Below are 14,281 nucleotides of genomic sequence, written 5' to 3' on the forward strand. Positions count from 1 at the left end.
ATATTTTGCATATTATATTTTATATCAGCTACATATATATAGAGACCCAAAGATTTGATAAGACCCGGGACGGTCGCCCAACTTGCCCACCCTATTAGGTCGACCCTGCTAAAGATATATGTTTTTTATTATTCTATATATAGGTTTTCATGGTATTTTTTCCCGTAAGTATTGTTTTAAAATGATAAATAACATTTTTTTTAATGATTTGACATAAATATAATATATATTCAGAAACACATGAAATATGTTTATATACAATTGATCTAGCAATATATCTTTACTTTATCAATTTCTTTTATTTAACAATTTAGTTTTATTTAGTTTTCCAATAATACATTGCAAACGACATGTTCGAACGATTTATTTCCTTCTTTATAAAACAACTAAACATGATAATAAAATGCAACGAAAGTAACTCCTTAACTTCTATATCAAAACAATTTCAAGATGTAAAATTTTACAACATTTATAAATTGTACTCCAAGAATCTTCTAATTAGTAATCAAATACAAGTTGGTCATACATACTCATTTACACATCCAAATAAACTCTTACCAAAAACAACCTCCCAATTTGTGATTCTATAATACTCGAATTTACATTTTTTTTTTCAGAAATCAAAACACAAATGTGCAACTCCATCTACTGGCCAAGAGATGGCTTTGGATTTTCAATGACTCGAGAAGCTTCCTTTTTCAACTTGAAGTTATTGTATGCAGCCACACCACCAATTGCTGCACATTTCGTATGATGGAATGGAATCAGGAAATGAAAGGAATGGAATGGTTCATTCCATTGGAATTGACCATTCCTCAATGAATATGACTACTTCCATTTACTTAACTTTCATCCAACCAACCAACCAACAACAAAAATTGCAACAAACAAACAATAAAAATAAAATAAAAAATGATTTTACCTATTGCATAACCGAAGATATTTATGATGGTGAGCTTTGTATCAGCAAAAAGAAGTGCTGACAACAACACCACCACCCAATCTTTAACAACTCCCGCCACACGAATAGTCAAAGCACTTGTATGTTGAATCACAAGAAAAACCGAAAGATTGAGTCCAAAAGTACAAAGGGAGTTCAATGTAAGCACAAGTGGATGAAAAGTCCATGTCCCTTGTGCATCCATCTTTGGCTTTTCCAGAAATACCCATGGCACTAAAAGACAAAGAGCGCTGCACAGCGAATCAAGATTCTGTTCATTCACATAAACACATATATTCAATAGAAAGAAGAGAGAGTCATAGTTTATAAATCCAGGGGTAAAACCGTAAACTTGCCTGCAAGGGCTCACGTAGTACATCATGGAAATGGGGTTTAGTTTTAAACCTTTTCTTTTAACCAAAATCTCCATGAATATAAGTCTTAAAGCTTCACCAACAACACCTCCCATTTGATAAACAACACCAACCCAATTAATGCTGATTTCACCATAAGAGGCTACTAATACTCCAAAACTTATCAAGCACATTATCATAAGCATTCTGGTATTCATTACTTCTAGTCCTGATGCTACCCCTAGAATGAAGACAGCTACTGGCACTGCATAGGTGGTGGTGTTTGTTAATTGTTACACAAGGGTATTTATGTCTTTTGTATGTATGAGAGAATGGTGTAGGATATACTTACTGACTGCTTTCAGCATTTGAGCAAATGCAACGGATATATAGAGGTATGCAGTGTTTCCAAGCCAAAGAGTCATTGCAAACATTGCACCAATTGGGATGACTGATGATGTGTATCTGTAAAAAAGTAAATAATAAAAGAAAAAGGAAACATATCATGAGTTCATGACTTTTTTTTTTTGATTGACTAATATGGTAAAGATGGATAAAAACATGGTCAAAGCTTACATTTCGAGAGTCATTCCATCCTCGACTTTTAAAATCTGTGAGCAAATGGAAGTTTTTTTGTTATAGATTTGCAGAAGTTATATGGTTATAAACAAGGATGTTTAAGTTTTGGAGAAGATAATAAGTATTTTATTACCTTGAGGACTTTGGTGAGTACAAAGCAAAGCACAGAGGAAAACACCATATGAAGAAGTGTCAAGCCAAGTGGATATGGAAAATTTATTTCCTTTGATGACAACACCCACTGCATTCAACATTGTTATTGAACAAATCAATTAAGTTTTGATTCAGTGGATATTTATTAAACAAACGGGTTTTTGTTATATAAATTGCATCAAGGAAGGCTGATTCAGTTGAGATGGAATCATGGAAGTTGTATCATGAAGCAGACATTAAGTCTTACTCGCCAGAGAGTAAGAATGACTAAGGAGAAACACATGAGAAAATCATCAAAGTATCATCCGACACAAAAATCGTTCCTCCAATCAGGTTTAAGTTGGGGGGGAACTCGGTTGTGCAACCTTTTGCTTTTGAATTTAACCAATAATGAATTAAGGAGCATAAGATTGTATAAATCAAAGAAGACAGCGATTAAAAGGACCATACATTTTGCTCTGGAAATCCTTGCAAACAATAAATAACTATCATAAACTCGACTCATATACGTTTCATCATCAAATCATATATATTCACATCAAAAAGCGTTACAGATCTCAAGATACGCCATGAATGAAAGGGATGGTTAACGGAAAACATAAAAAGGTAAAGTGTGCAGAAGAAAATGACCTTGTTGAAGAAGATCTGGCCGCTGGAGAGGGCTATGTAAAGAAGGAGGTAACAATAGGTCACCATTCCTTCCCTGGCTGGAGAATTGCTACTCTGATCCGCCATTTCCGAGTCTGACTCGTTTCTCTTCTCTACCGGAGGTTTCGTATCGAAATGGGTACGATTACGTATCATTAAGCGATGCAAAAGCCAAGACTTACGGGAGGGTTTGCAAGTCGGTGACTCGGTGGGATCCTGCTTTACTTTATTTGCAAAATCAAAATCAAAAAAAGGTTACAAATGCCTCCTAAAAAAGCAAATCCCTCTCTTAATTGTTTTAATGCAAGATACATGTGACACGTTTTTTAATATAATCAATTTATTAATTTTTTGGATTTGGATTAACAACTTGAGAGAAATATATGCTATCTCGTATACATTTTAAGTCGTTAAACTATTTTTTTAATAAGTTATCATTAAATTTTCTTGGTAGTTTAAAAACTATAATTATAACAACATATAATAGGTTATAAAAAATTAAATTAATGTTAATTATGTGGATATTAAATGGATAAAGTTGATCAAGTGAAAGGATGATGCATTATGTCTTATGTACACATTGAGTCACTAAATCATTTTTATACGCGATTTGCTATTAAATTCTCTTTGCTTGTTCAAAAACAACAATTATTATCGGGTATTAAAGGTGAATGTTAATTTGACAACTACAAGGTTGTGATACATTTAATACGTGATTATGACTTTATATTGTATGTATAAGTCATCTAACTTGCATCTCTTGTGTCCTAAATATGAACCAACAATATTTTAGCACTCATTCTTGTCTTCTTTTATGATTTCCAACTCAAATACGAAGAGGAAAACCAATTTTTCTTGCAAAAAAATGGCCGTTTTATGGTTTTAATTCGTTCAAATGATGAGTTTGAAATAACTAAACAACTCTACTAACAATAAGATCAAACCCCGGTTAATGTTTACTAGTCTTTCCAAGTCTACCATATTATTTTGATACGTGTTCAAAAGATTAATTGAAGATTTGGAGAATGAACATCTGAATTTTATATATATAGAAGGTTTTGAGATATGTTTTTTTTTTTTTGAGATATTGTGTATGAAATAGTCTGTACATTTTATCTTATCTCTTGTATTGATTGCTAGTATAAACTTTTTAACATGTATTTGTTTGTTAAAAGAATTTGAATAGGAGAGAACAGTGACCACGCACAAACTATCAACATTAGTTGATTGTGTCTGATAGGGTTGATCCAGTTCCAAGATGTCAGTTGTTTGAATTTTAACTTTTAATTAGAACTATTTGCAAGCTTTAGGTTTGCCGTCCATGTATGTTTTTCATGTCTAGGTCTAGTTTGCTCCAAGATTTGATTTTTGTGCAAAAATGATCATTTCATGGTTTTCAGTCTTTTTATAAGAAAAATTTAGGAAAAAACAATAAAAATATTAATGAAATCCTAAGTGAAGATTCTTTTTCCCTGAGCTTACACTCTTTTCTATTAGTGATTAGGGTTTAGATCCAAGCCCTTTAGGGTTTAAATTAGATCTCTTATGTATCCTTATTTATATGAGGGTTAACCTCACTATTTATCAATAAAAAACAATTTATTATTTATACATGGTATCAAAGTTCTAGTTTAAAAACCCTACCGGTGACAACAACCTGCAGCCGCCGTCCTCCACCTCCGGCGAGATTCTTTAATAATCGTCAGAGGTGCCTTCATTATATTCCTTATTTTTTTGTTTCTTCTCTTATTCACCTAAATAATAAAACATCCGATTGGCACCAAACTAGAGCCCTTTCATCGGCTTTTCTACTGCTTCGTCTACTTTTGCCTCCTCACCTTACGCCTCCTCCTCGGTTGGCCACCTCTTCAGCTCTTTTTTTTTTATTCAACCCCTTTTGATGTTGCGGCTGCCTCTCTCCAATGACACCTTCTCCACCGAGTAGTCTCTAATCTACAATTGTCTCTTTCTCTATCAACATTACAGTCGTGATCTCGTCGAAATTGGTTCCGTCCGCCACAGCTCGAGTCCTCTTTCTTTCTCGTTGCCTTTCTCCAGACTCCTCCGCTTCCGGTTGCATGATCGTCATCACCGTCGTCTCTCCTCTCTTCTTATACAAAGGAACCGTTGTTGGCCGTTGTTTCTTCTCTCTCTTTCTCCGACGAGTAGTTGTTGTTACCCGTCATCGTTAAAACTTTGTCACCGCCGCTATCAATGTCTTCATTTATGTTTGTTATGTTTTTGTTTTTCCAGTCTAATAATCCCCTCCCGATCAAAGTGCGGGGGATGTTCGTGATTAGGGTTTAGGCCCACGTCATTTAGAGTTTAGATTAGGTATCTTATGTATCTCTATTTATATGAACTTTAACCTTACTATTTATTAATAAAAAACAATCTATTATCTTACACCTTCTTGTCTCCTTCTTAGTCAATGACCGCATAATGAAAACCATGGTTTCTAATTTCATATATAATGGCCATACTTAAAAAATTGCCGATATTTGTTCACTTAAGAGACTAATTACTAATTACTTTTTCAACTTGTCACCCTTTGTCTTTCCACATAGACAAATATTTAAAACATCTTCAAACCCATTTAATTTAAGGGTTCTATTAATTTAATTACAGAAAGTCCAATTTTTCCAATTAATTATTCAATAAATGCCTAAGTTTCAATCCTCCATCTTTCGGTAAAAGCGAGCTTAACCTCCATATTTCATAATAAATTACTTAAATCTCTTAAGAATAAAACATCTAATCAAGGTTGTTAAAATATGGAATCTAATGATTTTAAGATCCTACAAGCAGGGGCGGATCCAAGGGTATCCCGGGGTAGCCCAAGATACCCCTCAAAAATTTTTTCGGTAGTGTAATTTTTGTTTACGTATCCCTAAAAAAACAAATTCGGTGTAATGTATATATATATATATATGCATCCCTCCACTTAAAAAAGCAAACAAACAGTTGGTCTGCTGGTTAAGACCTTACTTTATTCAAGCAAAGGTCTTGAGTTCTATTCTTCCTTCTAACATATTGTTTGTTTATTTTTGTTTTATTAAACCGAACCCAGGAAACCCAAGTCCTAGGAAAAAAATTAGGTTATCCTAATAAAAATTGGGATACCCTTTTACTTTGATCCTGGCTCCGCCACTGCCTACAAGTGAAAAACAATCTCGATCACACTACGATCCCAATCTCACCACTTTAGTTTTACTATATAACTGAGTATCAAAAATTCGTCTATTCAACTTCAAATCAAGTGTCACAAGTTGCAAGAAGTCTTCCAGAGCATTGTTATTTTAGCAATGCATCTCGAGTTAGTCAGAGTACACCCATAATAATCCCTTTGTGATCTTATATATTACTTGTACATGATCAAAATTCTTATTTCTAATTAAAAAAATTTATTTTTAATGTTTACGGTTTGTAGCAACAAAAAACTATGAGTAATGTTTAAGAAGATAAAGTTAACAAATTTGAATATAAGTTCATTTTGGTAGAATCCTACAATCACGATTTTGCAAAACGTAAAACGATTTTTAATAAAATCTCGATTTTGACAAACTTGCATCTAAACCAAATTTATGATTGTTGCACAAAAAATTAAGAAATTAGTTCCACTTAACTTTGGTTAATGTCCCCTTTGTTTTTGTTCATCTCCCGCCAAATGCCACTTGAAAACATTTTTTTATGTTCTAGTCTGTCTAGGCGTATGCACCAAATGATACCTCAAGGTTGAAGGTTAAAAAAATTAAGCCATTGAGATGACTTGGACCATCAAAATATGGTTTGTATCATATTGTAATCCAATATTGTATCTGTGACAATTGTTATAAGAGTTGGTTGTAGTCACAAATGGTTGATTATATACTTATTTACGACAGGTATATATTGATGATATTTTTTTGTTCTGAATGTTGTTTTATTTTTCACAATAGAATGTTACAATCTTTATATTCGTATAAAAACACCAAATTCCAAAATCTCTTCCCAAAAATCACTAACATATCAACTTCAAACCAAATCAACTGAGCTAGTCACGTCACCAGAAATCACCTGAAACAAAAATTCAAGGAATCAAAATTTTAAAATGAAATGACCCAATGAAACATCGACAGCTGTCAAAAAGTTAGCTTGCCTTGGATATCAACGGCTTTGCATTTGCTTCCCACTCATTCGCCCACCTGGCAGACAATCCCATATCCAAAACCCCCTTCTTTAGCTCTTTCAAACCATCACATTCATCCGGAAAACCCTTAAAAAGCATCTGCCAATTTGCCATGTCAGCAAACAGTATCTTACACCATGAGTCAAACTCAAAGTCAAAGTCAAAGTCAACATATTTATTACCATGAGTTCATCAGCAAGCTCTGATGATGAGGAGAAGAGTAAGCCATTTGTATCAACTTTTACAAGCTCTGTGATGCTTCATCAAAGTCAAACAAGAAAAAGTCAACTTTTTTGTTTATTATTATTTTTTTAATCGTAAAAAGGGATTATTTATTACTAAAAAAAGATGAAGATAACTACCAAGAATAAGAAACAGCACAAACAGGTAGACCACATCCAAACATATCTACAACCTGACAACAAATAATAACAATGTACTTTCATTTATAAACACAAAAATTATTCAATTTAACCAGATTATATCTATATATTATATATTATATATTATATATTATATTATATATTTATATAAACCTTCATTGGGAGATCCAATCCAGAAGAAGATGTGTGTAAGCAAACCCCAAGATCGGCTGATCCTGTAATTATATAACATAGTTTCATCTATTTATTTATTATAACATTTTATTTTCATATAATAAAAAAAGATTTAAAAGCAGAATGCTATATTAGCACCTTAATTAATAGAGTAAATTACATGAATGGTCCCTATGGTTTGGGGTAATTTGCACGTTTGGTCCCTAACTCGTTTTTTTAACTTGGAAGGTCCCTTTTTTGTTGCGCAATTGATCCCTGTCTTACCTAAAAAGACTATTTTGCCAATGATTTTTTAATTTATTTAAATAAAATGGAGTAGGTAAGGTAAGGTAAGGTAAGATTAGGTGGAAGTGGGGTTGGGGGTGCGTTTATTTAAATAAATTAAAAAATCAATGGCAAAATAATCCTTTTAGGTAAGATAGGGACCACGCACAACAAAAACAAACAATAGGGACCTTCCGAGTTAAATAGAATAAGTTATAGACCAAACGTGCAAATTACCCCAAACCATAGGGACCATTCGTGTAATTTACTACTCACCAAGAAGCAAAGGATAATCCTCTGGTGTCAACCACATGGTACGGAAAGCAACACGTTTCAGATTCAATTTCTTTATCTTCTCTTCATACTTCTCTTTCTCAGGTCCTTTCCCTTCACAGTTTTTCATTTTTTTTAAAAAATTTTTATATAAATAACGACAAGATTAAATAAAGAGTTGAATGAATTCTTACCAGTTATAACAAATAACAACCTTGGGTATAAAAATGTATTCCCATCATCAATGGCTTTCCATAACACTTCTTCCCCATTTGAATCATTCTCATTTAGCAATGCAGCAACACGTCTATCATACATCACTGCTGCTTCTAGAAGAATCCCAAAATCCTCATCTGGAGTCCTGAAAAATATATTATTTTCTTGTATTAATTAATATTATAAAATGTTTTTTTTTTGTAGAATTTACCAGCTTGTACTGCTGACAATAAGTGCAGGCCTATTTTGCTTCAAGTCATAATAGCTTTCTCCAATCTTGTTTGTAAATAGGGTTGTATTTGGATCTTGCATGTCCTTGATACTTATTCCTAAAAAAAAACGAGTTTTTATCGGTCAAACATGGTCAAAGATAGTCAAAGATGGTCAATTGGTCAATATTACCATAGCTGATGCAATCTGTGGGACCTTCTGGCTTGAACATATCTTTCTTAATTCTACAAAATAACTGTAATCAACAAACAATCAAATAATATGAAGTCTTTTTGAGTTTTTAGAAGGAAAAATTGTATTAAAAAGGGAATGTAATTTGGTCATATTTCTATTTTGGGTAAGAAAATTTGTTTTACTCTATAAAAGGTAATGTGCTTTAAAAACTTTATTTAGGGTAAGACTTTTAATAGATGTGTCACCAAAATAAAAGCTTTTGAGTTTTGAATGTTATGTGGATGCCATGTCATCGTTTTGGCATGCCACATAAGCATGAAATCTGCTTACTCAGCTCATAACAAAGGTCATTACGTAAATTTGCTACCTTTTTATATACTTTTCTTTTAGAATATCATGAAATGTTTTTTTTTTTTTTTTTTTAATTTCAATTTACCTTGTGTTTTTCTTCAAGAAGAGCAGGGCGAAAAAACTCAGGAGGCTGATCATATAACACAGTGGCTCTATTTAATGAAAAAAAAGGGCATATGAGATTTATTGTTATAGTAATTAAAACCTAAAAGGTTGAAACCTTTAAGCTAACCCTCTCACTTGATTCCCCAAACTTGATCCAATTCATGTTGCATTGCCTTTGTGACACATAAAGCTCCATTTGCCATCTTCCCAAAATGTAATTCAACCCTGAAAACTCAGTTTCAGATTATATTAATTTATCAGTTTTTAAAAAAACTATATATAAATTTTTTTACCAATGATATACTGCTACAAAACGACTACTTCTACCAAGAGATAATGCAAGCAAAGTATATCCAAAATTATGCCAATCAATTATGAATGATGATCTCCTAATCCAGCTGGCCCATTTTACTGCAACTAAAGTTGGAACAGAAGGTGGATTCTGTAAAATCACAAAAGAATAATATTTTAAAGATACCAAAAATATAATAACAAGATTTAAAAAATAAAAATATGAAATAGCTGAAGAAGCTCACTTGAACTAGAAATACATCGGGAGCTTTTATTTTAACACAAAGAAACCAAAGCAGCATAATGAATTGAATCAATGGTTTTAGCAAAAGCATGAGTGGACGAAATACTTTTGGTAAAATTCCATCTCTTGATGCCCATTGCCTCTGTACATAAAATATGATAAATTAATTAAGTAGAATATTTTTGCATCGTATAGATTATTTTTAGTAATAGAAATAATACCATTGTATGAATATGTATAGATTGGTGCTCCAATAGAGCAGAATGTGGGTCTGAACCTGTCAAAAAGAATTATAAAACAATCAAAAGATAGAAATTCACTCATATTATTTACCTTAATCATATGAATGATATATCCTTCATTGAAGATTATATAATGAGTGATGTAAAAGTATACCTCCATATGCAACAATATCCACCTCAAGATTTGCCTGTCATATGAAGAAAAATAAAAAGTCAAACAACCAGAAATATCCAAAGCAACCAATTCAAAAAGCTGAAATGCAGAAAACTGAAACTAATAGTAAGGTGAGCTTGAATTAGGGTTTGCAACTAATCACAATCAAGTTGGATGTTTGAAGTTAAACAGCTGAATTATGGCTGAAAACTGCATTATATTGCTTAGGGTTTTAAAATTTGGTTTCAAAATTGAGAAGTAACTCTACTATGAAACAGATGTGTAGAAAGAAAAAGCTTATAATGATGAAATCAAACCAGCTAAAGCAAACACATAAAGTACACATACACATCAAAACCTTGTTATTAAGAATGGAGAACTTGATTTGCTGAATGAAGAAAAAAAATATAAAATTCTGATTAATTATCTTCAGATGAAAGAAGAAAAACCTGGCGAGCAAGAGAGAGGGCATGGTATTGCATACGAGGGCTGCGACCAATATCACCAAGTACCACAACTGCTGCTCTATTCCTCTTCCCAAATCCCATTCCTTTTCCCCTAATTCAACAGATTCTTCTTGAAAAAAGAATGAACTGAATTGTTCTGTAGTTGGTGATTGTAAGATCCTACACAAATGACATACAAACAAGTTTAAAACATGAAAAGGAAAGATTGTAATATCTCAGTTTTACTGAAAAATAACAGCTTAGTTCTAAAACTGTAATATCTCAAGTCAGTTCTATTCAAAGCTTTATGTCTCTCCTAAACTTCAGATCAATTCGCTATTAAAATTTCATATTCTGATTGGCACTTATTACATGATAAATGTGCAATGCAAGCTAAAAGCCTAAAACGCATTGAAAATATCTCCTGTATCACTTTTAATTTTCAATCAAGAAGAAAAACAAACTATTCTTATTGGTACGATGATAAAGTGTGCAATGCAGACTAAACCTGATACTGGAAATCGCACACATAGACACACAGGATTCATACTAAAATGAACCAGTAACAGAAGGTAAGACAAGGAATTGGTAATAATCAACAATTCATGACTATTAACGAAGATTAACAAACAGAGAGTTGCAGTCCATACACAAACTATTTGGAATCTACCTTCTAAGATGAAGGAGTTGCAGTCGATTGTAAAATGTAAAAGAAAAGGAAGAAAATATATCGAGGCTAACCTGTTTATGACTTCATGTTCAATCGTGATGGTTGTATGCCTTCTATTTCAAGCTTTGTTCAAGGTCGATGATCTGTAGGTAATTTCTTCGTTGGATTTTTGAGGTTCCATGAGGGTGAAAATAATTTTAGGGTTTACCAGTTTACATTACGACTTTCACAGTATGAAAAAAGTCAAAAAGAATTCAGGAGTGGTAGGGTAGGATCGGTTCCGGTCTCTCACGAACCTAATTCCCATCGGGGATGTTACTCCGAATTATATGTGTTCAATTTAAATACACAAAATTGTAAAAATGGTACAAATTTTATAGTTTCGATCAAAAATGTTTTGACGATATATCAATAGTTTGATTTTAGATATTGAGCGTGTTTGACAAAAGTAGCGGTTAGTTGGTAGCGGATAGTTGGTAGCGTGTAGCTGGTAGCTGGTAGCGGGAAGCTGTAGCTTTTATTTGTTATATGAATGTTTGGTAAAAGTAGCTGGAAGCTTTTGAAATATATAAAATTACATAAAAGAACAATTTATTAAAAATAAAAAAATATATAAATATATTTTTAAGGGTAATTATGGAAATTGATTTCAAAAGCTCTCGAACGTTTTGTTAAAAGCTACATGAAGTAGCTTTTAGAATCGGAGCGTTTTGTTAAAACTAAAAGCTAAATGCTCGTACTGCCAAACGAAGTTTTTTGTTTAAACTAGAGAGTTTTGTCAAAAGCTAAAAGCTAGAAGCTCTCAATCGCTTCCAAAAGCTTCGTGTCAAACACGCCCATTATGTATGGTTTTGTTGGTATTTTGATGTGCTTTTTGCCTTTTAATAATTTTTTTTATTTATTATTATTATTTTCATTAAAAAAATTCCCACCCTACGGCCACCTCTCTCTCTTTCTCTCACAACCACATGGACCCACCAATTTTTCTCTTTCTAGTTCATTTTAATTTCACCACCACCTCAATTACCAATACCACCGTCAGACCATCCATCATTCTCTTCTAGAACATCATCATTCTTATCACGGACCTAAAAACAAGATCAACCCCCTCTGAAAACTCCCATTGATAGTGTGTGACAGAGATGTACATATCTTGAAAAAATCTAGGCGTCGTCGATTTTCGTAGACCTCAACCATCGATGGAGATAAACAGATCTCGAAAAAAGTGGAGATGGTGGCATCGGAAAAAAGGGTGAAAAGTTTCAGAAAACACCACCACCGACACCATCGTTTTTTCTTTATCTTCAGAAAACACCATTGACGTTAACCTTCTTCCTTCGTCGGTGGTTCCGATCTACATTTTTTAGGGATAGGGTTTTTATTTATGAGGGTTAGAGTTTCCTGGCGGCAACGGATGGTAGTGGCGAACGGTGTAACGTCTCAAAAATCACAACCAGTTGAAACTTTTCAAAACAACCCATTTACTAAAAAGAAAAGTTTACAAGACCATTGTTTCCAAAATATTATTTAAAATCAGAGTCTCCCAAGATCAGTACCATAAAACCAATGATGTGTATGGTCACACCTTCCTTTTGCCACGGTCCTCCGAAGTACCTGAAACAAAGCTAAAATTGTACACCAACGCTTAGAGTCCCCCCCCCCCCCCCCCAAAAAAAAAAAAAAAGTACCACCACATTAACATAACAAACAACAACATACATACAGAGACTTCAGCATGACTGGACCGCCTCACTGGGCCTTTAGCCTACCTGGACCGCTCTACGGGCCTTTAACATGATTAGTCTGCCTTACAGGCCTTCAGTCTATCCGGAACGCCCTGAGTATCTTAGCCTTCAGCACAAATCAGGACCGTCTCAATCCGATACACCGTCATATATCAACATATACCATAACAATCAATAACCAACATATACAGGTGGTCATACATATACAGGACCGTCTCAACTAGGTTCGCTGGCCCTCCATGGCTAAGGTCGTAAAATCTCTACTCCATACCAAACGGTGGATGTTATCCCTGATGCCTGCTCTGCCTATATATATTGTGGGCCCACGGGGGCATTGGGCTATTGGGGACAATCCGATGTGCGGGTACCCTAGCCATGTAGGGTAGGTTAATGACTTCGGACTCTGCGTACGAGTCATCTTCTTCCTCCTCTTCCTCCTCATTGACTTCCTTGTCGACTTCTTCCTTTTCCCGGTCTTCCATAGGCTCTTTTTTCGAGTCTTCCTCTATCCATCCGTCATTCCCCTTATTCGGGGGAAAATGGTCTCCAAGATGGTGGAAACCAGCCATAGAGTCTGCACGAGAATGTATAAGCATAAAGAAGATACAAGAAATGCATGAAGATCACACATAGTGCTAAAATACTCCTATAGGATTTTAATTGTTTATGTTTGCTTCTCTAAAACTTTGTGTAACGTTAGTAAATTCAGAAACGATAAGCGTCAAAAAAACAAATTTTTGATAGAAGAGTGTTTAGAATAAATAATCTTAACCAATTTGTAGTATATGTCATAAGGTTTCCGTGCATATAAAGAACGCCGAAATCCGAGTTATAACGAAGAAGTTATGACATGTCGAAGTTTCGCGACAGAATCGACACGACACAGCGCGACATAAATAGCGAATTTACGTTAGAGCGATATTTGGCCTTAGCGATCTAAAAGAAAGTTATAGAATACGTTAAACCGAGAACCTGCATAAGAAGAACGTCTAAATCTGACTTTGTATGAGGAAGTTATGAATTTTTGAAGTTTCGACTTAGCGGTATGCAACCCAAATCTCGAAATTGAGATCGAGTGATATTTGGCCGAAACAATCTAAACGAGAATCGAAGACCTCATCGTTAGTAGTCCAACGGTAAAAAGATAGACAAAAACGAACGTCAGATGAAGAAGTTATGATTTTCTAATGGAGTTTTCCTGTCCCAGTCTACTAAAAATAATATAATAAAAATAAAGTCAAAATTAGCCGACGGAGTCTGAACGAAAGTTGTAGAGCTTAGTCTCACCTACGCGTGGATATAAAGAACGTCGAAAACAAATCTTGTATGAGGAAGATATGATTTTATGAAGTTTTTAAATAATTAAAATATATAAGTTTTATTATATATCCGGATAATATCCGAATTGGTGACTCGTCCGATCTGATCCGAAGATTATGCCCAGTATAACCTAAGTAAGCCCAGCGTACTGCTTGTA

The 14,281-nt window shown here is 33.8% G+C and overlaps 2 protein-coding genes across 3 annotated transcripts; both read right to left on the reverse strand.

The window, feature by feature from the left end:
- Positions 1-411: 411 nt before the first annotated feature.
- LOC145007117 (Nucleotide/sugar transporter family protein) lies at positions 412-2,909 on the reverse strand. The gene is made up of 7 exons (XM_078966103.1): positions 2,656-2,909; positions 2,006-2,113; positions 1,870-1,904; positions 1,646-1,758; positions 1,297-1,558; positions 923-1,191; positions 412-737 (listed from the first exon to the last, which is right to left on the reverse strand). The coding sequence occupies exons 1-7, from the start codon at positions 2,827-2,829 to the stop codon at positions 646-648; spliced, it is 1,053 nt and encodes a 350-aa protein (XP_078822229.1). The 5' UTR covers positions 2,830-2,909; the 3' UTR covers positions 412-645.
- A 3,655-nt stretch (positions 2,910-6,564) lies between these two features.
- LOC145006227 (UDP-Glycosyltransferase superfamily protein) lies at positions 6,565-11,367 on the reverse strand. Of its 2 annotated transcripts, none has more exons than XM_078965316.1 (17): positions 11,131-11,367; positions 10,393-10,569; positions 9,944-9,977; positions 9,769-9,824; positions 9,549-9,689; positions 9,340-9,454; positions 9,148-9,237; positions 8,993-9,059; positions 8,554-8,606; positions 8,363-8,480; positions 8,130-8,296; positions 7,939-8,049; positions 7,378-7,439; positions 7,204-7,256; positions 7,024-7,099; positions 6,812-6,940; positions 6,565-6,729 (listed from the first exon to the last, which is right to left on the reverse strand). In XM_078965316.1, the coding sequence occupies exons 2-17, from the start codon at positions 10,489-10,491 to the stop codon at positions 6,688-6,690; spliced, it is 1,413 nt and encodes a 470-aa protein (XP_078821442.1). In that variant the 5' UTR covers positions 10,492-10,569; positions 11,131-11,367; the 3' UTR covers positions 6,565-6,687. The 2 variants fall into 2 exon arrangements, with proteins under 2 accessions (XP_078821442.1, XP_078821441.1); XM_078965315.1 differs by having other exon boundaries at positions 8,554-8,617; positions 9,306-9,454; positions 11,131-11,366.
- Between the last annotated feature and the right edge of the window lie 2,914 nt (positions 11,368-14,281).

Source organism: Lactuca saligna, chromosome 7, assembly GCF_052625555.1.
Source record: "Lactuca saligna cultivar CGN05327 chromosome 7, ASM5262555v1, whole genome shotgun sequence".
Taxonomy (NCBI): domain Eukaryota; kingdom Viridiplantae; phylum Streptophyta; class Magnoliopsida; order Asterales; family Asteraceae; genus Lactuca; species Lactuca saligna.